This window comes from Cupressus sempervirens, chromosome 2 (genome assembly GCF_028749045.1).
Source record: "Cupressus sempervirens isolate cs-2001-9-10 chromosome 2, ASM2874904v1, whole genome shotgun sequence".
NCBI classification, from domain to species: domain Eukaryota; kingdom Viridiplantae; phylum Streptophyta; class Pinopsida; order Cupressales; family Cupressaceae; genus Cupressus; species Cupressus sempervirens.
In genome coordinates, this window is record NC_143119.1 from 532,099,071 (window position 1) to 532,123,602 (window position 24,532).

At 33.7% G+C, this 24,532-nt stretch overlaps 1 protein-coding gene across 9 annotated transcripts in view; it reads right to left on the minus strand.

Annotated features, from left to right (window-relative positions):
* Positions 1-2,842: 2,842 nt before the first annotated feature.
* Positions 2,843-24,532, minus strand: part of LOC149573299 (Cytidine/deoxycytidylate deaminase family protein) — a 235,551-nt gene continuing 213,861 nt past the window's right edge. The window contains exons 8-10 of one of the 9 annotated variants that reach the window (XM_089814506.1): positions 11,928-12,026; positions 11,714-11,779; positions 2,843-3,162 (exon numbers count right to left, since the gene is read on the minus strand). In XM_089814506.1, the coding sequence (XP_089670632.1) occupies positions 11,729-11,779; positions 11,928-12,026 (150 nt within the window). In that variant the 3' untranslated portion in view covers positions 2,843-3,162; positions 11,714-11,728. Of the gene's footprint in view, positions 3,163-5,577; positions 5,726-8,665; positions 9,163-11,210; positions 11,553-11,713; positions 11,780-11,927; positions 12,027-12,215; positions 13,100-24,532 lie in introns of those variants that run through there. The other 8 variants (XM_089814507.1, XM_089814508.1, XM_089814509.1 and 5 more) reach the window with 8 other exon arrangements.

Genomic DNA, 24,532 nt, shown 5'->3' on the forward strand with positions numbered 1-24,532 from the left:
CTTATTAAATTTTTTATTTTTTTAAAAAGAAAATGCAAAAAAAATATCCTAAATGTTCTAAATATTGTAAAAATACTATCTACTTAACTTTAAATCATAACTCCTTATTCTATCCTTACCCACCAAGAAAACTTTAAATCATAAATTCTTACCCTCCTTTTTGCTTGTTGGGCGTGGTCAAGCCTTCAAAGTCAAAAAAAAAATTGATGTAACAAATTGGAATGAATTTATGGTGAGCAAGTTTGTATTAAATTTTTTTAACTTGACTTACCCTTTAATTCCTTGCCTTTTTCCTAGACCTGTGTACTTCCTTGGGCTGCATTTTTTATTAAAAACTTTGGCGTGCGTGGAGATCTTTTGGGGTTGCATTTTGTCATCCTTGTGCCCACGTTGGGGGGGTAAAGGGGAATGGTTAGAATGTAGAAGTTAGTGTGGATTAGTTAGGTTAGTAAGTTTTTAAAATAAGTTTTAGATTTTTGTTAGTTTTTAGTTTTACTTTTATAATGCAATTTAGTATTTTTTAGGCCAATTTTATTAATTTAGAATTTAGTATATTAAATTTATAGTTAGTTTGTTTAAGTTAGTAAAGGGTTAGGTTAGTATTGTTTAGGTTGGTTAGGTTTTGTTTGTAGTTTTAGATTCTAGTTTGTTTTAAGTTAAAAGTAATTTGTATGTTTTTTAATATTACTATATTTTAATATTGAAATTTATTTCAGTTTTAGTTGATTGTAGTTAGTATTTTAAATCTGATTTTTATTATTTTTAAATTAAATAATATTAAATGTTATGTTAGTTAAAATGTTAGATGTTAGTAATTTTAATTACTTGATTTAGTATGTGTTTGGAATATATTTTGTATAGTTAGTATTATTTTTAAATATTTTAAATTAGTATGGTTAAAGTTTTAAAATTTAATGTTTAAATTAGTGTAATAAATTTATTAGATTGTATTAGAGCTTAAGTTAGTGTTAGTGTAGGTTAATTAAGTGTTATAAGATTAGTGTTAGATTTAGTTAGTATTAATTTAGAATTTCATTCAATTTGATTTTAGATAAATATAGATTTATTTATGAGTTATTAGAAAAAATTAATTATGAGATTTAATTAATATTTTGGTTGATTGTAATTTTATGGTTTACTAGTAGGTTTAGTGATTTGATGTTTATCATTGGATTTTCAGAGGTAAATAAAAATGATAATGTGTTAGATCTTTTAATTAATTGAATTTGGATTATTTAATTTAATTAATCGATTTAACAATAGAAGTCTAATTTAAATGATCTATTTCTATATGTTGTTTTAAACCGAGATGTATTCTTAAGGTATTGATAAGAGAACCTATTCTGTCTTACAATGTACCTATGCTTTAACTAGTAAATCAAACATAGCAAATTGTATCAAAACCCTTTATCAACTAGTGGTGTTATTAATTCTTTAAAAAAAATTACATGTGTTTTTGCCCCATATTTTGGGCATGACAAAAAGTAAAATAATAGTAATAATTTAACTACTTTTATTAAAAAATCATAGTTTTAAAAAAAATAGAAATTCAAATACAAAGATATAACATATTGAAATTATATTGCTATTGAGAATTAATATTGATTAGACATGTAGTGTGAGGTGGAAAATAAAATGATTGTTAAAAAAAATCTTATCAACTTGTCACAAATGTGGAAAAGATAAAGTTGTAATTAATGCATTCATTAATGCAAGATGATGTTGTTAGAAAATATTTGTATTTTTGTTGAAGAAAATTAATTTTCTCCCCCACCAAAAATAGTATGGACCAATAGAATGAATGAAAAATGTGATTTATAAAATAATGAAAAATTAGAAAAAGATATAAACATTTGAAGTTTCATATAATCTTTTAAATTCTTTGATTTGATTGGTCAGTGTTAATGTCATATTAGCATTGACATGAATGCATAATTATTCCCACTTGTATTTTTGTTGAACAAAATTAATTTTCTCCCCCACCAAAAATAGTATGGACCAATAGAATGAATGAAAAATGTGATTTATAAAATAATTAAAAATTAAAAAATATATATAAACATTTGAAGTTTCATATAATCTTTTAAATTCCTTGATTTGATTGGTCAGTGTTAATGTCATATTAGCACTGACATGAATGCATAAGTATTCCTACCTATGGCAAGAACTAACAAACAATTTGAGAGGCTCTGTTAATAGTCTCTCTTGTAAAGATGAGTAAGAACAAACTTGTATTTCAACAAATTAGACTTCCAAGATATCATCTTGTTAGAATTAAGAAAATATATGAAGAAGCTAATAAATGAGGTCCATTTTAGAAGACCAATAACATTGACGTGTTAAATTTTGTCACTAAGAGCTATGATATCAGTTCCACCTCACTAAGAGGGCATTCAAATTTTCACAATAGAAGTATTGAAATAACACGAATGATTTGACCATTTGTGCAAATAGTCTTTATTAGAAGATGAATAAGAAATAACATGTATCTCATTGACTTAGGCTTCCAAGAGATCAACTTGTAAGAATTAAGAAGATATATCAAGAAACTAAGAAATAAAATCAATTTCAAAAAACCAAAGATGTTATATCATATTTATTAGGCATGGGAACAATGAAATAATAAAATGAATTTTGTTACATATAAAAAAAGTCATTCTATGAAATGTTTACATTATTATTTTATACACTAGAAAAATAATAAAGTTGTTACATAACTAAAAATTGTTCACAAAATATATAATTGTTCTAAAATTTACTAACTAATCAAAATCTTCTTTAGAAGTTATTACTATAACAAGTCCTAAAATTCATTAGAATACAATTACGTTGACAAAACTCAAACTCTTATAACTAAGCCTATTAATTTTATGAGCCTCAAATTATGATGGTGATTTTGTTGCTTTGATGGGTCTTAATTTTCAATAATGATTTTGTTCATTTAAAAGATTTAGAGTTGTTTTGTCATGTTGTGATTTGATAATATGACAAGTTTAGTACAATATGAGGAGTTGCCAACTATCAATCTCAAAAAAAAATTGTATCATCACTAAAAATGATATTTGAAATAGCACATTTTGGGTGCAATCAATACATTGAAGTAGAATCACCATAGCAATTACAAGGTGTCTCCACTTGAATCCAACATATACACAAGACTCTCTGCTTTAAGAGATGAAAGAGGAAAATATCAACATCGTCTCTTCGATGGAGTTAATTAATAAAAAGAATAAGTACCTCCATAGCCTAAAATTAGTAGAATATATCACAATTATCATAAACTACACCTCCAACACAATCATTTTGTTGAGCAAAATCATTCTCATTACCAATAAAAAATTCATCAAGAATAATATTGTCATCAACAATAGCATTGCAACATTATTGTCATAACCAACTATAGCTCCAACAACACTTAGCATAGCCTTATTTGGAGCATATGATAGAACCTTGGTCAAAGATGTCACAACTACAATATCTAGAGAAGGAATATATGTATTCCTTGGTATTGGTTCAAACAAAGGGTTAACCATGCATATAGCATAGGTTTTTGCATTTTATTTTGGAAACAATTAAATGAATCATAGTCATGTTAACCACATGAAGAATATCAAAGCAAGTACTAGAAAGATGACCTTGACATCCACAATAGGAATAAAGTTTGACATAAGGCTTCCAAGAGATCAACTTGTAAAACTTAAGAAGATATATCAAGAAGCTAAGAAGTGAAATCCATTTTAGAAGACAAAAGATATCATTTCATATCTATTGGGCCTAGAGAGTGTTAAATAATAAAATAAATTTTACTATATACATACCATCCATCCGTGCGTGCGTGCGTGCATGCGTGGTGTGTGCACGCATGCACGCACCACGCTACGTGCATGCATGCAAGCAATCCATTTTATAAAATGATTGATTATTATTTTATAGTTTGAAAACAAGTAAGATGTCACATAACTATTTACAAAGTACATAAATGTGTTAACCCTTGATGATTAACACATTAAAATCTCCTCCTTAATTTGAATGTGACATTAAGAAATGAAGCAATATTTTGAATTGGTAAAACTTTTATTGGCCTCGCACTTTGGTGAACCATTTGCTAGTTGATCTTTATCTTCATCAATAGTTCATTACTATGACAAGTCTTAAAATTTGCTTGAATGCAATTACTTGGACAAAATTCAAACTCTTATAACTAAGCCTATTGATTTTAAGGGTCTTAGATTTTGATGATGATTTTATCGCTTTTATGGGTCTTTTTGTTCCTTTTACATATCTCAAATCAAGACTTGTTTTGTCCATATTGTGATTTGATAAAATGACCAAACTTTAGTATAATATGAGGAGTCGCCAACTATCAATCTTGAAAAAAAAAATTATTACCACTAAAAATGGTATTTGAAATGTCACATTTTGGGTGCAATCGATACATTGAAATGTAACCACCACAATAATTGGAAAGTGTCTCCAATTCAATCCAACATATGCAAAAGATTCTCCCCTTTGAGAGATGAAAGGGGGAAATATCAACATTCTCTTTATGGAGCTAATTAACAAAAAGCACTTTTATATTCATTGCTGATAATAAGTAGAAAATATCATAATCTCCATACACTACATCTCCAACACAATAGTTTTGTAGAGGAAAATCACTCTCACTATCATCATGAATAATATTGTCATCAACAATCGCATTAATAACATCATTGTCGTAACCAACCATAGCTCCAACAACACTTAACATAGCCTTATTTGGAGCATATGATAGGATCTTTGTCAGAGATGTCACGACTACAATATTTAGTGAAGGATTTGATGTCTTCCTTGGTATCGGTTCAAACAAAGGGTTAACCAAATATAGCATACGATTGTAAAATTTCTTTTGGAAATGCAATGAAATGAATCATGATCATGTTAACCACATGAAGAACATCAAAGCAACTACTAGAAAGGTGGCCTTGACATCCACAATAGGAACAAACTTGAACATTAGACTTCCAAAAGATCAACTTGTAAGAATTAAGAAGATATCAAGAAGCTAAGAAATGAATTCCAATGTAGAGGACCAAAGGTGTCATATCATATTTATTAGGCCTAGGAAGAGCAAAATAATAAAATAAATATTATTTGATATAAAAAATCATTCTATGAATTATTTGTATTATTATTTTATAGGTTGAAAGCAATTAAGCCACCACATGATTTACAATATTTTGCAAAATGTACAATATTTCTTAATAATTATCACACTTATGTCTCTCCTTAATTTGAAAGTCTTATCATGAAATCAAGCAATATTTTGAATTGTTCAAACTTTTGTTTGCATAGCACTTTGATGAACCACTCGCTAGCTACTTCGAATCTTCATTAAAAATGACAAGTCTTAAAATTTGTTTGCATGCAATTACTTTGACAAAATTCAAACTCTTATAACTAAGCCTATTATTTGTATGGTTCTCAAATTTTGATGATTTTTATTGCTTTGATATTTTGGCATATCTCAAATTGGGACTTGTTTTATCCATGTTTAAATGACCAAAGTTTAGTACAACTTGAGGAGACATACACCAGTTATCAATCATGAAAAAGTTTGAATTATCACTTCTAAATGATATTTGAATTATTACATTTTGGGTGCTAAGCAATACATTGAAGTGTAATCACCACACCAATTACAAGGCATCCCCACTTGAATCCAACATAAAGAAAATATTCTCCCCTTCAAAAGATGAAAGAGGAAAATATCAGCATTGCCTCCTTGATGGAATTAATTAACAAAAGGTAATGTTACCTTCGCAACCTATAATAAGTCAATTATATCATAATCATCATGAGCTACATCTTCAACAAAATCATTTTGCAAAGAATAATTGTACTCTTGTTTCATTGGGGTCCAATGTATACACAATATTTGCCCCTTTGAGAGATTAAAAATATCTACTTTTTCTCTTCGACGGAGTTAATCAACAAATCGTATTGTTATCTTCATAGCCTATAATAAGTAGAATATATAATGACCATCATAAACTACATCTCCAACACAATCAATTTGTGAGGCGAGTCATACTCACATTATTTTCACTGATAGTAGTGTCATCAACAATAACACTACCAATATCATTGACATAACCTACAATAGCTCTAACAACAATTAACATAGCCCAAATTGGAGCATCTAATACAATCTTTGTCAAAGACGTAACAACTACGATGTGTAGATAAGGATTCGACATCTTCCTTGGTATGGTTCAAACAAAGGATTAACCACATATAACATAGGCTTTAGTATTTTCTTTTGAAAATGACATGAAATAAATCATGACCATTTAACCACATGAAGAACATCAAAGCAAGTACTAGAAAGCTGACCTTAACATCCACATTAGGAATAACTTGGAAATTACACTTCCAAGAGCTTAACTTGTCAAGATTTGGAAGATATATCAAGAAGGTAAGAAATGAAATACATTTAGAAGACCAAAGATGTTATATCATATTGATTAGACCTTATAAGGGTGGAATAATTATTATTATTATTTCATTGAAAAAATCAGTTTATGAAACGTTTACATTATTATTTTATAAGTTGAAACTATTCAAGCTGCCCATATAACTAAGATAGCTTACAAAATATATAAATGTGTTGACCCTTGATGATTAACGCATTAACATCTCGCCTTAGTTTGAAAGTGTTATCATGAAATCAAGCAATTGCTCAAACTTTTACTATATTGGCCTAGCACTTTGGCGAGCCATTTGCTAGCTGATTTGAATCTTCATTAATATATATTACTACTAGTCTTGAACTTTGTTTGAATGCAATTACTTTGACAAAATTCAAACACTTATAACTAAGCATGTTGATTTTATGGGTATCAAATTTTGATGACGATTTTATTGCTTTGATTGGATCTATTTTTTACAATGAGTCTGTTCCTTGACATATTTCAAATTGGGACTTGTTTAGTCCATGTGATTTGACAAAATGACCAAATTGTAGTACAATAAGAGGAGATGTCTACTATCAATCTCAAAAAACTTTGTATTATCACTAAAATGATATTTGAAAAAACACATTTTGGGTGCTATCACTACATTGAAGTGTAATCACCATACCAATTACAAGGTGTCTCCACTTAAATCCAACATATACACAAGATTATCCACCTTGTGAGATGAAAGAGCAAAATATCAACAACATCTATTTGAGGTTTACTAACAAAAAATATCATAACCTTCATAGCCTGTAATAAATAAAATATATCATAATCATCATAGACTAAATCTCCAACAAAATCATTTTGAGGAGCAAAATCATTCTCTTACAACCAGTAAAAATTTCATTTTGAAATTACCATCAAAAATTGCATTACCAACATCCTTCTCATAACCAATTGTAGCTCCAACAACATTTAACATAGCCATATTTGAAACATACGATAAAATCTTTGTCAAAGATGCCACAACTACAATATCTAGAGAAGGATTTGATGCCTTCCTTAGTATTGATTCAAACAAAGGTTTAACCACATATAGCATAGGTTTTTGCATTTTCTTTTGGAAAACAATGAAATGAATCATGGCCATGTTAACCATATAATAACATGGAAGCAAGTATTAGAAAGATGACCTCGACATCCACAATAGGAACAAACTTGGACATCATTGCATTTAATACAAATTATTTTAGTTGCTTAGATTTTTTGAATTTCACAAGGATCACCATTGGATTAAGATTTAACGCAAGGTTGGTTCATATGTAATCTTGGGAGACATTTTACGGAAACCAGAGTTTAAGACAACAAAACCTTTGTAACCAAGCCCGTATTTTCCTCTATTTAATTTTTGAGATTCCCAAATGTTAACGGGTTTGGATTAAGTAAATGATTCAATAGATTTATTATTTTCTTTAGGCAAGACATTTTGCCTTTGACTCAACATTGTTCTTTAAAGACTTATTGGATTTACATGCTTGCTTTGTTGCAATGCTAGAAGGCACATGCTGCTCAACCTCTTTCTATTGTGTGACTCCTAATTAATCTCATAACCTGTTAAATTATTTTCTCAACGATGTGTTTTGGTTACGAAAGTGCGTGAATAGGGTTTGTATTATCTCCAACATTCAGATATTAATTTTGGTTTTTTCTGGATTGTCAATACAAATCCGTAAAGATAAAATACAATACTCGTATAGAGTAGATCCCAAATCGCAGAATATGGAAACAACTCATATAAAATCCAACATTAGTTTGCCTCAACAAATAATACTTGTAGGCAAAAACATGTTAGCCTGAGACCTCGTATGATCATTTATTTCCCAATATCAGCTGCATGCATAACAGAAATGAGCTATGAATTACCATGCAATCAGATTATTTGGTCAAGGCACGGTCCTCATCTTCTGACATTTAATCGAACAATCATTTTTTGTATTTCTTAACACCTTTCTCAAACTAAACCGCTCATCGTGTAAAGATCCCATCAATTAAATATTAACAATATTCCCAAATGTTCTCTGGAATTATATCACGCCTCGCTAAACGTATTACCATGTTGATAAAAAACTTTCAACTTGCAATCCATATTAATCTATTCCTCTTGACCACTAAAAACTTCAATGACTAACAGACCAGAAACCAATGTTTTTGACACAGCCATGTGTCTCATAGAAATAGCCATTTCTCTCCTTTTTAAAGCATGCCAAATTTTACAAAATAGAAATCAATACTCGAATCAGCAGATATAGCCACAACAAACATATCCATCAGTCAGAAAACAACAGAATATACCTCTTGTCGTTCCCAACACTTACATGGATCAGTAAGGGAATTTCGATTTCTTTGACTTGATGTTATCATTTTTAATAAGCAACCAAAGTAGATCTAACTGATTCTTTATTCCATCAGGGATGGTAATAGTTTTCAGAAAATAATAATAAACATCACAAGATGGATGTTTCTCTTCCCACACATGACCTTACTCATCGTTGACACAAATCTTGAATGCCGTAAATACTTATTTTTATGTGCTTACCTGATGGATCCCAACACGAGTCAAATAGGAAGAGATGGGCTGCATAATAACTTCGTTATAACTTCTTTGATGCATTCAATATTTCTCTCATTCACCTTTCATTTTAGAACTGCTTTAATACCACTGTTAGGCCCAGGAAAAGCCAAATAAGAAAACAGACTTATTGAATATTAAAAGCTCCATTCCACAAAATAATTACATCATTATTTTATAGGCAGAAAGTAGTTAAAATGCCACAACTAAAAATAGCTTGCGAGATAGATACATACATACATACATTAACAATAACAAAATATTCTAGTTTTCAGGCTTTGCTAGCTGTGCATAACACTGTTTTAAGGATCAAATATGAAAATTTTAAACCAGTAGTGCACTGCCAAATTACAGGACAAAATTAAGCTCTGATACGTGAAATTCAACCTTTAAATATGGCCTGTAAATGAGGATTCCCCTCGTTCAACTTATGAATAAAATTCGAAGTTGTCAATTCAGGTATGGAGACAGATTTGGGTTCGGGGTTCAGATTCGTGGGTTCGGGCAAAAAACAATTCCCATTTGGGTTCATGGGCGGGTTTGTGAGTAAGTGTGTGTGTGTGTGTGTGTTACAAGGTAGAGTTGCCGTTGCACCAAAAGATGGCCCTGTTAATGCCCGATACAACCACTAGAGTTATCGAACACAGGGGGCGGTTAAGCCATGTGACGAATCCCAAAAAGGAAGGCTGGCGGTTAGTCCAAGAATTCCCCCCTCAGCGTTACCCGAGGAGATTCAAACCTGTGACCAAGCTCTAATACCACTTTATTACAAGCTAGAGTTGTCCTTGCACCAAAAGATCAACCTATTAATGCCCGATACAACCACTAGACTTATAGAGCACAAAAGGTGGTTAAGTCATATCACAAATCCCGAAGGGGAAGGCTAGCGGTTAGTCCAACAATATATGTGTGTGTGCGCGTGCAAAAAAAAGTGGAACATGCATAGTTGTAAAATGAACTTTCTAAGTCATTTCATAGTATGACTATATCAATGTTACTTGATCATTGATCAATGCCAAATGTCAAAGATAAACATTAAATATTCACTCATCAATCTATGTTAATATTGTAAAGAAAATCATACATTGAAAATATTTTTTAAATGATATTTTAAAGTTATTTGCACCACTTTTATGGCCCCACAGGCCACGGATCCACTCGGATTCACCTGGACCGCAGTGGGTCCAGGTAGGGTCCTTGATTTGGACTGTGGGTCCGCCCAGGTCCGCGCATGTTTGGGTCCGCATGGAGCCGGGCGGACCCACAGTCCCAATCAGGGAACTTGCCCAAACCCGAGCTGGAATCTGAACTTGGACGAATTTGGATCCGGACCCGAGCTCCAAGGTCCAAACCCGGTAATGTAGATAAAATTAGAACCTATTCTAGCAAGAAATTACCTTTTTGTTGTATGGTTTATATTGGAAAATTGGATTTGTATATATCAAGGTTGCACGGGTACGTGGGTACGAGAACAAGAACGGGTACGGGAACGGGTATGGGTACGCATATTTTTCAAAATAGGGGACAGGTGTACATGTGTATGCCTAATTTTTTCTATATAATTAATATTTTATAGAAAATATAAAAATCAAAATATATGCCATGAGTCATGACATTGAGCATTCGAAACAAGAAATTCGAAAATATGAGCCCATAAGTCAAATAATAACATATATATATATATATATGCTATTGCTGAATGTTTAATGTTTAAAGTATTTCTCATAATAGGGGATGGAGGTATTTGGGTATGTCAAACTTATTTAAAAATTATACTTTTATATTTATAAAAAATCTGAAATTATGAGTCATGACAATGGTTTTTCAAAACAAGAATAGTGATAAAGTTTGCACATGTAATGTATTGTTTTCAGTTTCAGATTTGCTATATATTTGAAATAATAATACATGATAAATGCTTAGATGCATAACAAACAAGGCAGACTTTAAGCATGAACAAGAAGATCCTAAATCATATGACAATGACATATTGCAAATGATAAACTTATGACTTGAACAGTGATAAAGTTTATTGTTAATGAGTATCAAAGTTTCAAACTGATTTGGTATTGAATTAAGTTTGATAAACAACAAGCTAATACAATAAGCAAGGCAGACTTTAAGCATGAACAAGAAGATACTAAATCATATGACAATGACATATTGCAAATGATAAACTTATGACTTAAACAGTGATAAAGTTTATTGTTAATGAGTATCAAAGTTTCAAACTGATTTGGTATTGAATTAAGTTTGATAAACAAGCTAATACAAAAAAAAAACAAAAAAAAAATCAGAATCTTAATCAAGGTCCTTAGCTATGATGCTCTCCACCGAGTACCAGGTACATGGGATACGTGTATCCGGTACTTGGGTATGTGGGTACGAGTACCAGGGGTGTGGGTATGAGTACCCATGCAACCTTGGTTTATATAAAAGTGAATTTGAGGATAAAAACCTACTAGCTTGATCGGATCTTACTGTAAATGAAATGAGACAAATCATTAACATTTTAATGTTCCAAAAAATGTGCTCTACATATATATTTGATTAAAAAGACAAAATTTGTAGTCAGCATAAAAGTATTCTTATAATCAGTCGAAAGGTCATACATTACAGCAAAAGGAAATAAAAAACTTACAGCCATCTATATGCTTCAATTGTAGTCAATGACTATTCTAGAATTCAGAGTTTGATGCTTCCGAACCTGCATTATAAAACAAAGTTGTCGCATACAATCATGAAAGCAATAGAAAAATAGACCGGAGAAACAACAAATTTAAAAAAATCATATTTTACTCAAATTCTAGAATCAGATGCTACTGCTTGATTTGGAAATGAAACAAGGGATTCACCTTCACTCCAGCCATGGACAATAGTTTCCGGGAAGCAAGATATTTTGGATCAGCATTATTATTCTTATCAAAGAAATATATCACTTCTGCCACACCAGACTGCAAGTAACACAGTCAATATGAAGTTCTATATACAAAGAAATCTGTGCAAAGCATATACAACACCACAAGTTCCGTCTTGAATTTGAGCATCCTATACATGAAATGCAAAAAAATCTAATCAATGATAGGTGGAAGAAAATGATAAGATTGGAAGAATACCAAATCTACTTGTAAACTAGAAGGAAATTGTGTAATGACCAACTCTGCAACATTTTGTCAAACAATTTATTTGCAAGTTTGAATATACAATTTCAGTTTTGCATACATAAACTTGACTAACAATGACAAGTACTCCAAACAAATAAGAGGAAAGCAACAACTGATGTGATGCATGACAGGCCATCACTGCTTGTATAATGTACTGGAGATACATATAAAATTGCATAGACATATTATAATCATCGATAGAGTTCAACTCTGTTGATAAAAAATGAGAGCAGAAGGTACAGAACTTTTTTGTGACCTTTCGTTTGAGGCATACATTGGCACTTCAGTAGGAACGCATGCACTGGCCTGTGCAAACAACTCTAACAAGGCCCATGCACACGAATGGAGATACAATGTCAAGAAATATAGAAAATCAATCAATAATACTCTGGCTACAAGGAGATCATCTTGCTGCTGCAAGAGTAACATTTGGACACTAGGCAACACCTTCAAATCTGTCCGTTGGTATATAACTTACTATTTCCAAAATCTGGGCAACTATGTTATCCTTCACCACTTCCATTTCCTTTGACTGATCCATACATTTCATACACCATTAAGCAGTGTATCTCATTCTGTATAGGAATCCTCACACACATACTCTCTATGAACACCATGTTCCCTTTCCTATCATGAAATACATAAACTCACTATATGATCAAAGCAACTGCAACGATATGAATGAACCTGGCAATATTACCCAGCGTCATGTATGAACTTGATACAAATCTCCAGTTTCACTTTGTTCATTTTCTACGCAACTCCTTTCAACAGAATGTTATGCTGTATACATAACCAGGGGTAATAGAGTCTTCATGCAGGATAAGTATGTTGAGCCCAAGTCTTCACGGCTGGTCCAAACACTTGGCATATGAAACATTGAAATTACGCCCATGACCGTAATCAGTAACCAGAAAATGAATATCAACATCACCTCCAGTCAGCTATGTACTGCATAGATGTTTCTGTGCAAATAATAACTAGTGCTTGTACCAAACAGAGGTGCAATGGTTACACCGATAGTAATGTAGAATTTGAATAATATCCATCTTAATTTGGGCAAAGGAGAAACTATTGCATATCAAATTCAACAGTGGATCACAATCAAGGACAAAGTAACTTATACGAATTAAAATGACAATACAAAATAGTTGTGCATTAGAATTGCAATAGGATCAAACTAGTACTTTGACCACCTATTAAAAAATAGTTTTGTTGTTTGCCTTCTATTTTTACTTGGGACAAAGAGTTGTGAACTGCTTTCAAACAAATTTATAATTGTATATAAATCATACATGGAATGTTCTAAGCTATGAATTCACAACAGATATAAACATTTACAACACATAATACAACTCTTAATTTGAATCAAGAAAGTGTCAGACAGAAAATGAATTTCAATTGCATGAGTAATATAGATTTCCCTCTTGTTTCCCAAAATTCACATAAGCAATTTCCACCTGATTATGCATAGAATTTATTACAAAGGGAACTAACAATGATAGCATGTAATGTTCAAATCATAATCAGTTGTATCAGACGATATTGATGCCTTAAAGCCAAAAAGCGTTCAAGCAGATTGCTGGTTGCTGCATGACCTCTCTGCCTTGACATTAACAGCTATATAAAATTGTTTCTTCTGTGTTCCTGTCAACCTCAAATATCACTGACTTATCACTGCACACACATACTGTCAAAACATCCGCATAGAATTATGAGCTGCATCCAGATATGAGACTTTCTCCAGGGTTTGTGTCCTGAGAAAGATTGGAGCGATCAAACCTGAAAAAGCATAATTGAAGATAATAATATTCATAATACCTCATCTATGCAATCTAATTCCTTATATCCAATTCCTAGTGCTCCAAAAGGCAGATTTCTGCATACTTCTAAATTGGAATTCCACTTTGGAGGAAATATTCTAATTTGCAATTCCAATTGCTAGGTCAGGAAAGCATGTGATCAGGCTGTAAAAACTTTTACTAAAGTGGCAGAAAATCAAGTCGATAGCCACTTAAACTGGGTCCCTTCCTATGACTGAAAAATAGGACATGTCCCTTTATTGAATTCAGTAGCCTATGAAACTCAAAAACAAAATCAGGCATGGCAATTTTGTTTATTTAAATAACAGAACCACTTATACAAAAGGGGACATTACATTTCTCCCTTCCCAGGATTGTTGATCCTCTAGCAATCACAAGTTGGAATGCTGTAGAATTTCCTCTCCTTCCTGTTGTGAGGCTTTCACACCATCGCCCCAAATCTTGGGGACCCCCCTTTTTTTAATCGCCTTGGTAAATTTTTGGATTGTCCAAAAATTTTGAGTTTTGAAAATTTTAAGTCTTCGACGCCTTTGGGGCCAGTGGGGGGAAGGTTAGATTTATTTTCACGCGGTTTCAACTTGATTTTCCAAAGCCACCAATTGTATCCTTAGGCCGAACAAATTTCAAAGTTAATTTCAACTTGACAGGATGAAATTGTGAATTTCGTACTTAGATGCTTTCTTTTGAAAATTTGGATGTAATTGCAAAACTTGAGTAATTTTCAAAAAAGAATTTTTTGTTAGATTTAGGTTTTGGAAAATCTTAAATTTTTCTTTGGTGAAAAAAAATAATTTAATTTTTGTGATGGTGAAATCTAATTGCAAAATCGATTCTGGACTCTAGAGAATGATTTATTCGTATTAAGATGCTAAATTTGCTTAGCTAAATCGATTTGAATTAAAATTGCAAAAAAAATGTCTTTAATAGATTAAAATTGCCTTGAAAACTTTTAGTGTTTAATGAAATTAGTAATTTAATATTGAAAAATGGCTTTTCGTTAGCCAAAGTCCAATTTTAATGACGTATTAATTACTAAATCCTCATTAAATGGAAATATTTAACACCCCCAAGGCATTATTTAATTTCTTTTTGCAATTTGGAACTAATTGACAATTTAAAAAAGTTAATTTTCACCATGGCAAAATTAATTTTGGTTAAGTATTTAATTGTGGGCCATCATTTTGCATTAATTATTATTTTTTCTTTCTCCCAGGGTCCAAGTCGGCCAGCTAGGGAGGGTTTGTGGAGTTGGCTATAAGAGGAAACTCCTTCCTCTTCTTTCCTCACTTCTCATCTTCTCCTTGCTTTTGGGCAATTTTTATTTGAGGGCAGATTTCTCCATTGTTGGGCAAATTTTCTTGTTGGAGCAGGTCTTTGGTGTTGGGCGATTTTCCTTGCAAGGTAGTTTTTCTCCATTTTTGGCGATTTTCTTAAGGGCAGATTTGGCCCTTGTCTTGGGCAATTTTTTTGGTTGAAAAGCAGATTTTTTCATGGTGTGGGCAATTTTTTGCAAATTCTGATTTTTTGCAAGGAGCTGCAATTTTTACCCTAGGTTGGATAATTTTATTTGGAGGTCAATTACATGGTAAAATTCTGATTTGCAAGTGGATTTGAAATTCTAGAGGTCTAATCCTAATTTCGAAAAGTTGCTATACGATTATTGGTTAAGGTGAATTTTAATCATTTAGAGTTAAAAGGGGTCCTTAAGCTAACATCCTTCTTTCGTTCTAGTCTAAGGATTGCTTCCCTTGGTTCTACTTGCCTTCTGGTCCACCACTCTACCATCCCGTAATAGGGCAACGAGTATGGAGGATGTTAGTGCAAGTAAGAATCCCAAGCGGACAAACACTAAGAAAGACAGAGGATATGATGCCCAAAACACCCTTCTTCTCGAAGATGAAGCGAATAACCGACACCAATATCCGTGCAGTGGACATGATACGGATGAAGGACAGAGTAAAGGAAGGAAAATTCCCCTTGGCAAAGAAGATACAAAAGGCGGTTGCACATCGCAGCCCAAGCATCAACACTTCGAATTTAACCATGATGAGCGACATTGGGATGATACTTGATTTTGAGGACATCATAGAAGAGAATATCAATGAGATAGATCTTGGATCGAGATTGGATGAGCTAGGAAAGGTTGCTATCAAAAGGGAGCATCTAAACACCCTTTCCTCTGTCAATGCTTTTATTGGATTTGCGAAAGAATATGAGAAGGATCATGAAAAGATACTACAAGCAGCAAGCAGCATGGTGAAGTCAACAGAACTCAGGGCGAAGCACACACCTTGTCCTCCTATGGAAGAAGTTAACGAAAGACTAGCTATGTTCATTGTCTTAGCTAAGAAAATGAAAGAAAAGGGAAGAGTTATATTAGAAGATCATTTGATGTAAGCCCAAGTAGCAATTTCTCTTTCTTTTAGAATAGGACAAGTGTCTATTTTTGATTGGCCACCATTTTGGTGCCTTCTCATTGGTTGCCACTTTTAGACTTTTTTCATTGGTCCATTGACAAGGTGGCGGCTTCTCATTGGCCAATGGGATGGCAACCCTAATTAAGGTTTTGAGGATCCAATCTGGATCGTTGATCTTGTTTTGATCTCCACCGTCCATTGTATTTTTGGCCCCTATATAAGGCCAGTTGCTCTCATTTGAAAGGTGTTGGAGAAATTGTTGCTAAGATAATACCAAAATCACTCTCTTCTTCATGGTTGTGACATGCATGGTGATTAAGAACATTGGGTGTTATTGCATGTTTTCTACTTCCACATAGTTAGATTTCTTTTCAAGTTGTTAAAGTTGGTTGCATTTGAAGTTGTTTAAGTGAGGTTAAAGTAGATGGATAGTTGTATGGTGGCATTGGTAGATGTTTGATAGGGATCAATAGTAGACCACTAGTATCCTAGCGGCTGGTTGGAAAGCCTTGTGTGGTAAACTAGTTCATTTTCCTTAGAATCATTGCATCTATGGAGGTGGGGCTGCTAGTTAGCCTTCATTAGATTCGATCCTCGTCCATTTGCTAACCTTCCATTCATAGGAGTAGAAGTCGAATAGTGAGTAGCTAGGTAGTCGAAGCTTAGAGAAGGAAGTTAGAGAAGTAAGTCAAGTATTAGAACACATCCATTCACCTTCCACCACCACCGCTTTCCCATCACCATCATCATTGGCAAACACATCCTCCATCATCACCACCATCAACATTATTTTCCCTTGCATATTTCACAAACCAAACCACCATCACGTTCATCCTACCAAAGTCCAAGTCATCCTCAAATGAATAGCATAAGGCCGCCTACGTGATTACCAGCGAATCACATCAATAAAACTGAGCAAGTATCCACAAGAGTAAGGAACATTGGAGTTATTCTCATATCCCATGAGCAATAGCTTTTTAAGAAAGGAATTGTATGTTCGATACTCCGTATCGGATATTCAATTACTAATATGTTATGTAAGTGATACAAAAACTCACATCAACACTTCCCAAGTAGCATTCTCAATAGGTAGTTCTTTCTATTTGATCAGGCATTCTTGAACAACTTTGTTTCTCAGCTTCCTTTCTGTCCAACCAGCAATACCTTCAAGAACCAAGACTAAATTTCCTTCATTTTAAGTATGGGAGCTCTGGAGACACAACAATATGCGATCCAATGCCTTGTTCAAGCAAGAAACATGGAACACATCGTGAATCTTACTTCCTTCCAGCATCTCCAACTCATATGCAACCTCGCCAATCTTCTTGAGGATTTTGTGAGGACCATAAAAACAAGGTTTCAACTTTTCTGCATGGTTACTCTTCAATGATTGCTATGTACAGTTGTAGATGCATGAAAACCAAGTCCTTCCCCTAAAATGTTCTTTCAACTCTATGCCTATCTACATTAATTTTTTGTTGATTTTGTGCATGTTGGGTGCTATTCATTAGTGCTTTGTGAATATCCTGATACCTCTGAATTGTGTTCTTTGCTCGAGGAACCTTATTGTCATCAAATGCCAGGTCTATGAACAATACTCAAATGAAGTCATCTTACCCAGGCATGTTGCTACCTTGAACATATTTTCTAAGGTAGCCCTCTACCTATTTGTTTATAGTTCTTGTCTGCCCATCGATTTGAGGATGATAACTCGTGCTCGGAGTCAATTTTGCACCTGCCAATCAGGATAACTCCTGCCAAAACATACTGATAATCTGTTGTCCCGATCACTCACAATGGTCCTAGGTAGACCATGCAACCTGAAAACCTCCCTCAAAAATAATTCAGCAACCATGGATACAGAAAAATTGGTAGCAATGGTAAATAAATGAGAATATTTTGTTAATCTGTCCACAACTATAAAGAAACAATCCTTCCCTTGCACTCGGAGTAGACCTGTGATAAAGTCCATTGATATCCCTTCCCATTTTTGTTCAAGTATCACAAGCAATTATTGAAGATCTGCTGGGAATGTACGCTCTAACTTGTTTTGTTGGCAATTCAAGCACTCTCCAATATGTTGTAATACATCATCTTTCAATCCCTTTCAGCTAAGCCTCTCACAAATTTGGCAATAAGTTTTGAAGAAGCTTGGGTATTCCAACAGAGGGGTATCATAATGTGCCCTCATAACCTTTTCCTTCAATTTGGATCTCGGTACAAGGTAGAACTTTTTTTTTTATAGATTGCCTCACCACAAAATACGTGTCATCATACACTCATCATCAATCAAATCACAAGAATGTATCTTTGGAATAATCAACCAAAAATGAGATTTCAAATCAGCTGAAATCTAAATGAGAGCAATAAGTGGGCCTCCTGGAAAGAGCATCAACAACAATGTTTTTTTTTCTTTTAATGTACTCTACATCAAAATTGTAGCCTAAATCTAACCCATTTTTCTTTCCGCTCATTCAGATTTCTTTTTGTTCCAGAAAATACTTAAGACTGTTGTGTTTAGTCCTAACAATAAACTTGGCACCTACTAGGTATTGTCCAAGCTAGCATATCTTTATCACAAATGGAGTACAACCTTTCTAGATCCCTGAATTTTCTTCTTTCAAATGCAATAGGCTGCCTATCTTGCATTAGAACTGCACCAATTCCCTGGCCCAAGGCATCACACTCAACAAAAGTGAAAGAGAGAAGTCTGATAACGCCAATACTGGGCATGTGCTCATAACATCTTTGAGTTTTTCAAAAGTAATTTGTGCCTCACCAGTCCACTAAAATGCTCCTTTCCTTGGTAAGATCACTCAAAGGTAATGCCAATTGTGAGAAACCTCTCATGAACCTTTCGTAATAATATATACGTTTTTAGGACGCGGCCAATCTAAGATTACTTGTATTTTCACTTAGTGAACCTTTGCTCCAGCAACCCCAATCACATGTCCTAAAAAGAGAATCTCTAACATCTTGAACTCACATTTGGAAGCCTTTGCAAACAGTGATCGTTGCTCCATGATACCTAGAACCGCATCCAAGTGTTGCAAATTTTCATCCCATGTCTTACTATAGACCAGTATACTAACAAAGAAAACCAAACTAACTTCCACAATTGTTCACGGAATGTGTGGCTCATGCAAGACTAGAATTTGTTGGGGCGTTTGCAAGTTCAAATAACATGTCAATTGTAGAGAAGAATACTTTTCTGTATAACTTATCCAGCAGCTCATCGATCTTGGGGGTGGGGTATCCGTTCTTAGTTCCCTTGTTCAACACCTCATAATCTATGTACATGTGCAATGCCATCCTTCTTGACCAGCATAACTGAAGAAGCAAAAGGACTGGAACTAGGATGTATGTGACCCAATTTTAGCAGCACCTTGAAGTTTTTTTTTCTTCTTTAAAATGGTGGGGATGCCTGTAAGGTGTTGAGATAACTGACTCTGAATCCTCTTCCAATACAATCACATGCTCAAAAGCCCAATCAGGTGGATAACTCAGAGGAATATCTCTAGATATTGCACTATGTTTATCTGGATATCCACATAATAAGGTGACTCGCAGTTGGTGATTAATTTGCTGGAAATAAAACACTGAGCTGCCCATTTCACATCATCATGCCTAGAAAGAGCCTCCATCCTCTTTGCTAGCACCACCCATGGCCCACAATCATCCATAGCCTTAAGTATTGTTTTCTTTAACCATGAATTCCAATTATATCTGTTTAAAGTCCTAAATATAACGTTCTAGTGACTCCAACCACTAAACTTTAAAAATAGCATCCACATTAGTCAACCTCAACACGTAGAAATCACCTATCAAAGTGTACTCTCCCATTTGTATTTTAAGTTGTGACAACTTGGTTGCAAATTAATTAAAACCATCTGCAACAATAACACTTAACCCAAGTAATCCCTCAGACTGTAGTCCACACTTCCTCACTATTATCTATAAAATTGTGTGTAGCTCCACTAGTCACTAAACATACCATTCTTTGTCCTTCAAGGACACTTTTTAGCTGGAAGGAACAACTATGAGGTACTTTGGATAATGTGGCAATGCGAGTAGTCGTTTTGTCTGCAGTATCTTCCAACTCAATTTGTTGAGGTTGAACCTCTTGTGCAATATCTTCATCGGTGTTGCAATCTTTCTCATTTTGTTCCTCATCGTCAAAATGGAATTCTATTAAATGTATCTTGCCCTTTCCAAGGAAGTGATAACCAAGTTCCCATGGCTATTTACAAGAGAAACATAATTTCCTCCTTAGTTCATTTTGTGTCTCTTGCTCACTTTTGTAAGGTATATTTCTTTGTTGATTGAAACTTGTGTTCCTTTGTTGATTTGAACTCATAACTACACCAGCCTGGGAAACAGGGACGGGGAGACAAATTTTCAAGAGGGGGTGACAATGGGGCCTCAATTTGGGGATGGCAAGGGATGGCGGCGAGGAACGAGAAGCGAGGTACATAGTATATACTATACATATGATACTTAAAATGCTAATTACGAAAATATGTATAACAATATAAGACATAAATATGAAGTATAAATTCATCAAGACCGCTATTGCTAGTTTAGTTTTACATTGCATTGAACATTGAACAATAAAAGAGTAAGAGATCTAAGTTCTAACTTCTATCATATAAATTAAATAATCAAAGATTGAAGATTCAAATTCCAAAGTCATATATATCTATTATCAATTTAGAAAAAGTTTGAGTATCATTATCTCATCAATTATTCAACGGCATCATAAACTTAATAAGTTAATTACATCAAGCAGCATCAACCATGATATGATTACAATGTTCAATCTTCAATGTTTCAAACTTCAAATATCCAAGTCAAAAGTACAAACTACAAAACCAAAAGACAAAATATCAAGTACTAAAGGCCCAAGGGTCACCAAAATGCAGTAGAGGCTTCCTAGAGGTCTCTAATCATCCATGTCAACCTGAGGCTCAAGCTCAACAAAATCATCCTCCAAACTATCTGCCTCTTCAAGGGTAAAAGTCACGAGAGGAATACCAACCAACCCTACATCAGAGGTATTTGCATCCTCATCAGCTTGTGAAGGCTCCTTTGGCTCTACATCCCATCGTGTTGCAAGGCTCTCCTTGTAGACATGTGTCTTGTGATCTTTGATACACAAGGCACAGTATACAACCACTAGCTTCTTAACTTTCTTAGAGGTAAGTTTGCACCTCTTAAGAGAGTAGAAAAAGCTATAAGTAGATCAATTCCTCTAAGAAGTTGAAGAACTAGATACCTAAGATAGTAATCAAATGACTAGTATGAGAATCAAAAAATTGAAATTCATTACTAAAAATAAATGTGAAACTAAAAGTCAAAAGTAAAGATTTCAAAGTTGAAGAACAAAAAACCTAAGACAGGAGACGAATGGCTAGCGTGGTAGTTGTTGATTTGGGTCCATGACAATTCCACCACAAAATTTGTTATAACCACCCCCTTTTTATTTTTTTGAGGAGAATTGCAAGCTACTAAGTATTATCAATTAGAGTGTTATTTTCAACATGGCATTTTGACAAACACTCACCAGCATACAACAATAAATATGCAAAGTCTAGAACCTCCGTATTTGCTGATAAAATATTAATTTTGCAATAGAAATGTTTACATACAATTGCCTAATAGGCTGCAACAAATATTCAGACTGGTATTTAACAATTACAATGCCTAAAATGAATAGTATGATGGAAGGAACCTAGAAGTAGTGATCTGCACATGAAATGATAGCGTCCAAACTTTTAATCGGCAAGGGTGGGCAAGAAAACTCAATGCAACATTGTTCACGAACTGTAGCAGCACTATTCATGGTGCTGTAGCAATTTCACTATTTACGCACACTGTAGCAAAACATTGTTCACATGCACTATAGCAAAAGCACTATTCATGCACACTATAGCAAAATCACTATTCATGGGCACCTATAGCAAAAACACTATTCACACTCACTGTAGCAAAATACTATTCATGGCTCCATAACCTAAACTTTAAAGATCTTAAATCATGTGTAAAATCACCAATAGATCCCAATCCCACTGTGTTTCCTAAATGAAAACATCTGATAATCCTCTTGACTGTGTCTTTCAACAAAAAAAAGAATGCTAGCAAAGAGGGGTTTCATCCTCCAAGCTAAACAACTAGATTTTCCAAAAATCCAATAGCATAATAATAATATCATCCAAGCATGCCCCAACTCATTCCAGCCAAGAGAATATAAAGCCCCCAAGAAGTCGACTTCATTTGCATAAGCAATGTGGGATAAATGGAAAATACCTTTTTAAAACAACTTTATAATAAAGTGACTTAATTGATAAGTCTTTTTATTTAATTATCACTTTATAATAAAGTAAATTAGCTTTAGCATTAAAATCACATAAGAGTCAAATTCAGAATACCATGTATGATAGCTCATTGGAAAGAGCTCAACCAAATCTACCAAGCCGAACACCTGAAATTTCCATATCACTTGACTCCCATTGACTTACTAAAGTTAGTTAACTCCTGAAAATATTGCCAAATGAGCTCCCTAACCACTTCATTAGCCTACGGAAGCTCCTATCATAGGCTAATCTATTGACCCTGATGGTCACATTAATTAGAGGACATTACAGTCCGCCCCCCTTGAAATTGCTTGTCCTCAAGCAATCTCAATTCTAGATGTTGCAATACCTACTCTTTTTCCCAAGTAGCATCCTCCTTTGGCAGGTTTCTCCACTTAACCAAGTATTCCTTAACTACCCTATTCCTAAGAGTCCTCTCTAGAGTATCCAGAATAGCTTCAGGGACCAACACAAGCTTCCCATCCTCATCCAACGGCGGAAAATCTACAAAAGGCACTCTCGTTGACCAATGGCTTTCTTAAGTCTCGACACATGAAACACATCATGTACTCAACTGCCCTCCAAAAGCTCAATCTCATAGGCAACCTCGCCCACCCTACAAATCACTCTATAGGGGCCATAAAACCTCTTCAGCTTCTCAGCTCCGCTCTTCTTGAGTGTTGACTGTTTGTATGGCTATAGCCTCAAGGTAACCATATCTCCTACCTCAAAACTATGCTCTATCCTATGCTGATCAGCATACAACAATTGTTGATTCTGAGCCTGTTGTATGTTTTCCTTAAGCTCTCAAGATATCCTGACTATCCTGCAATAAGTCTTTAGCTTTGGGCGCTTTGTTGTCCCCCAAAACTAAATCGATAAAGCTAGGTGCTTCAAAACCATACAGTATCATGTCATGTCCCCATTTTGGAGGCAATTTCATTTAATTAATTTAACTAATTAAGTTGTCCAAAATAATGAATATTTTATGAGGATGACTGATTAATTATTTTAATTAAATAAATAAGTGATATTAAGTTAATTATTTATAAAGTTATCAAATAAATAAATATTAAAAGGTAACTTTATATTTAATTAATTTAATAAAGTGACTTGAATTATAAAATATTTTTTATAAAGTCACTAATAGATAAAATAAAATAATGTTTTAGAAGTTTCTGGAGAAAGTAGAGAAAAAGAATAAATAGGCACCCCGAGCTTCATTCTAATCATCTAGTTGTTTATTTTTCTCTTGACATCAAATTGTGATTCAGTCACATAGTCTATTGTGGAGCCAAGTGGTTTCAAATAGTCAATTGATCTTTGGGAACGAAAACTCTCTTGGATTTGCATAACTGAAGAAGTGAAATATCTTCTGAAGGGTTGCACATTTGGAGGTGATACTTCAGTCACTTCAGCTAGGGCATCATTGGGCCTGAGGCCATTTTCAGCATTTCAGCATTTCAGGAGGTTTTTTTTAGCAGGGCCGAACTTATTGGAGGTCATTTCTAGCAGCTCTGCAGGCTGAAAAAGCAGTCCAAAAAAAGCATGCCGAAAAAGCAAAACCGAAAAAAAAAGCAGTCCGAAAAAAGCAGGCCGAAAAAGAAAAACCGAAAAAAAAAAAAAAAAAAAGCAAACCGAAAAGGCAATCCAAAAAAGCAATCCAAAAAGCAAAAAAAGCAACTGGAAAAAGCAGATTGGAA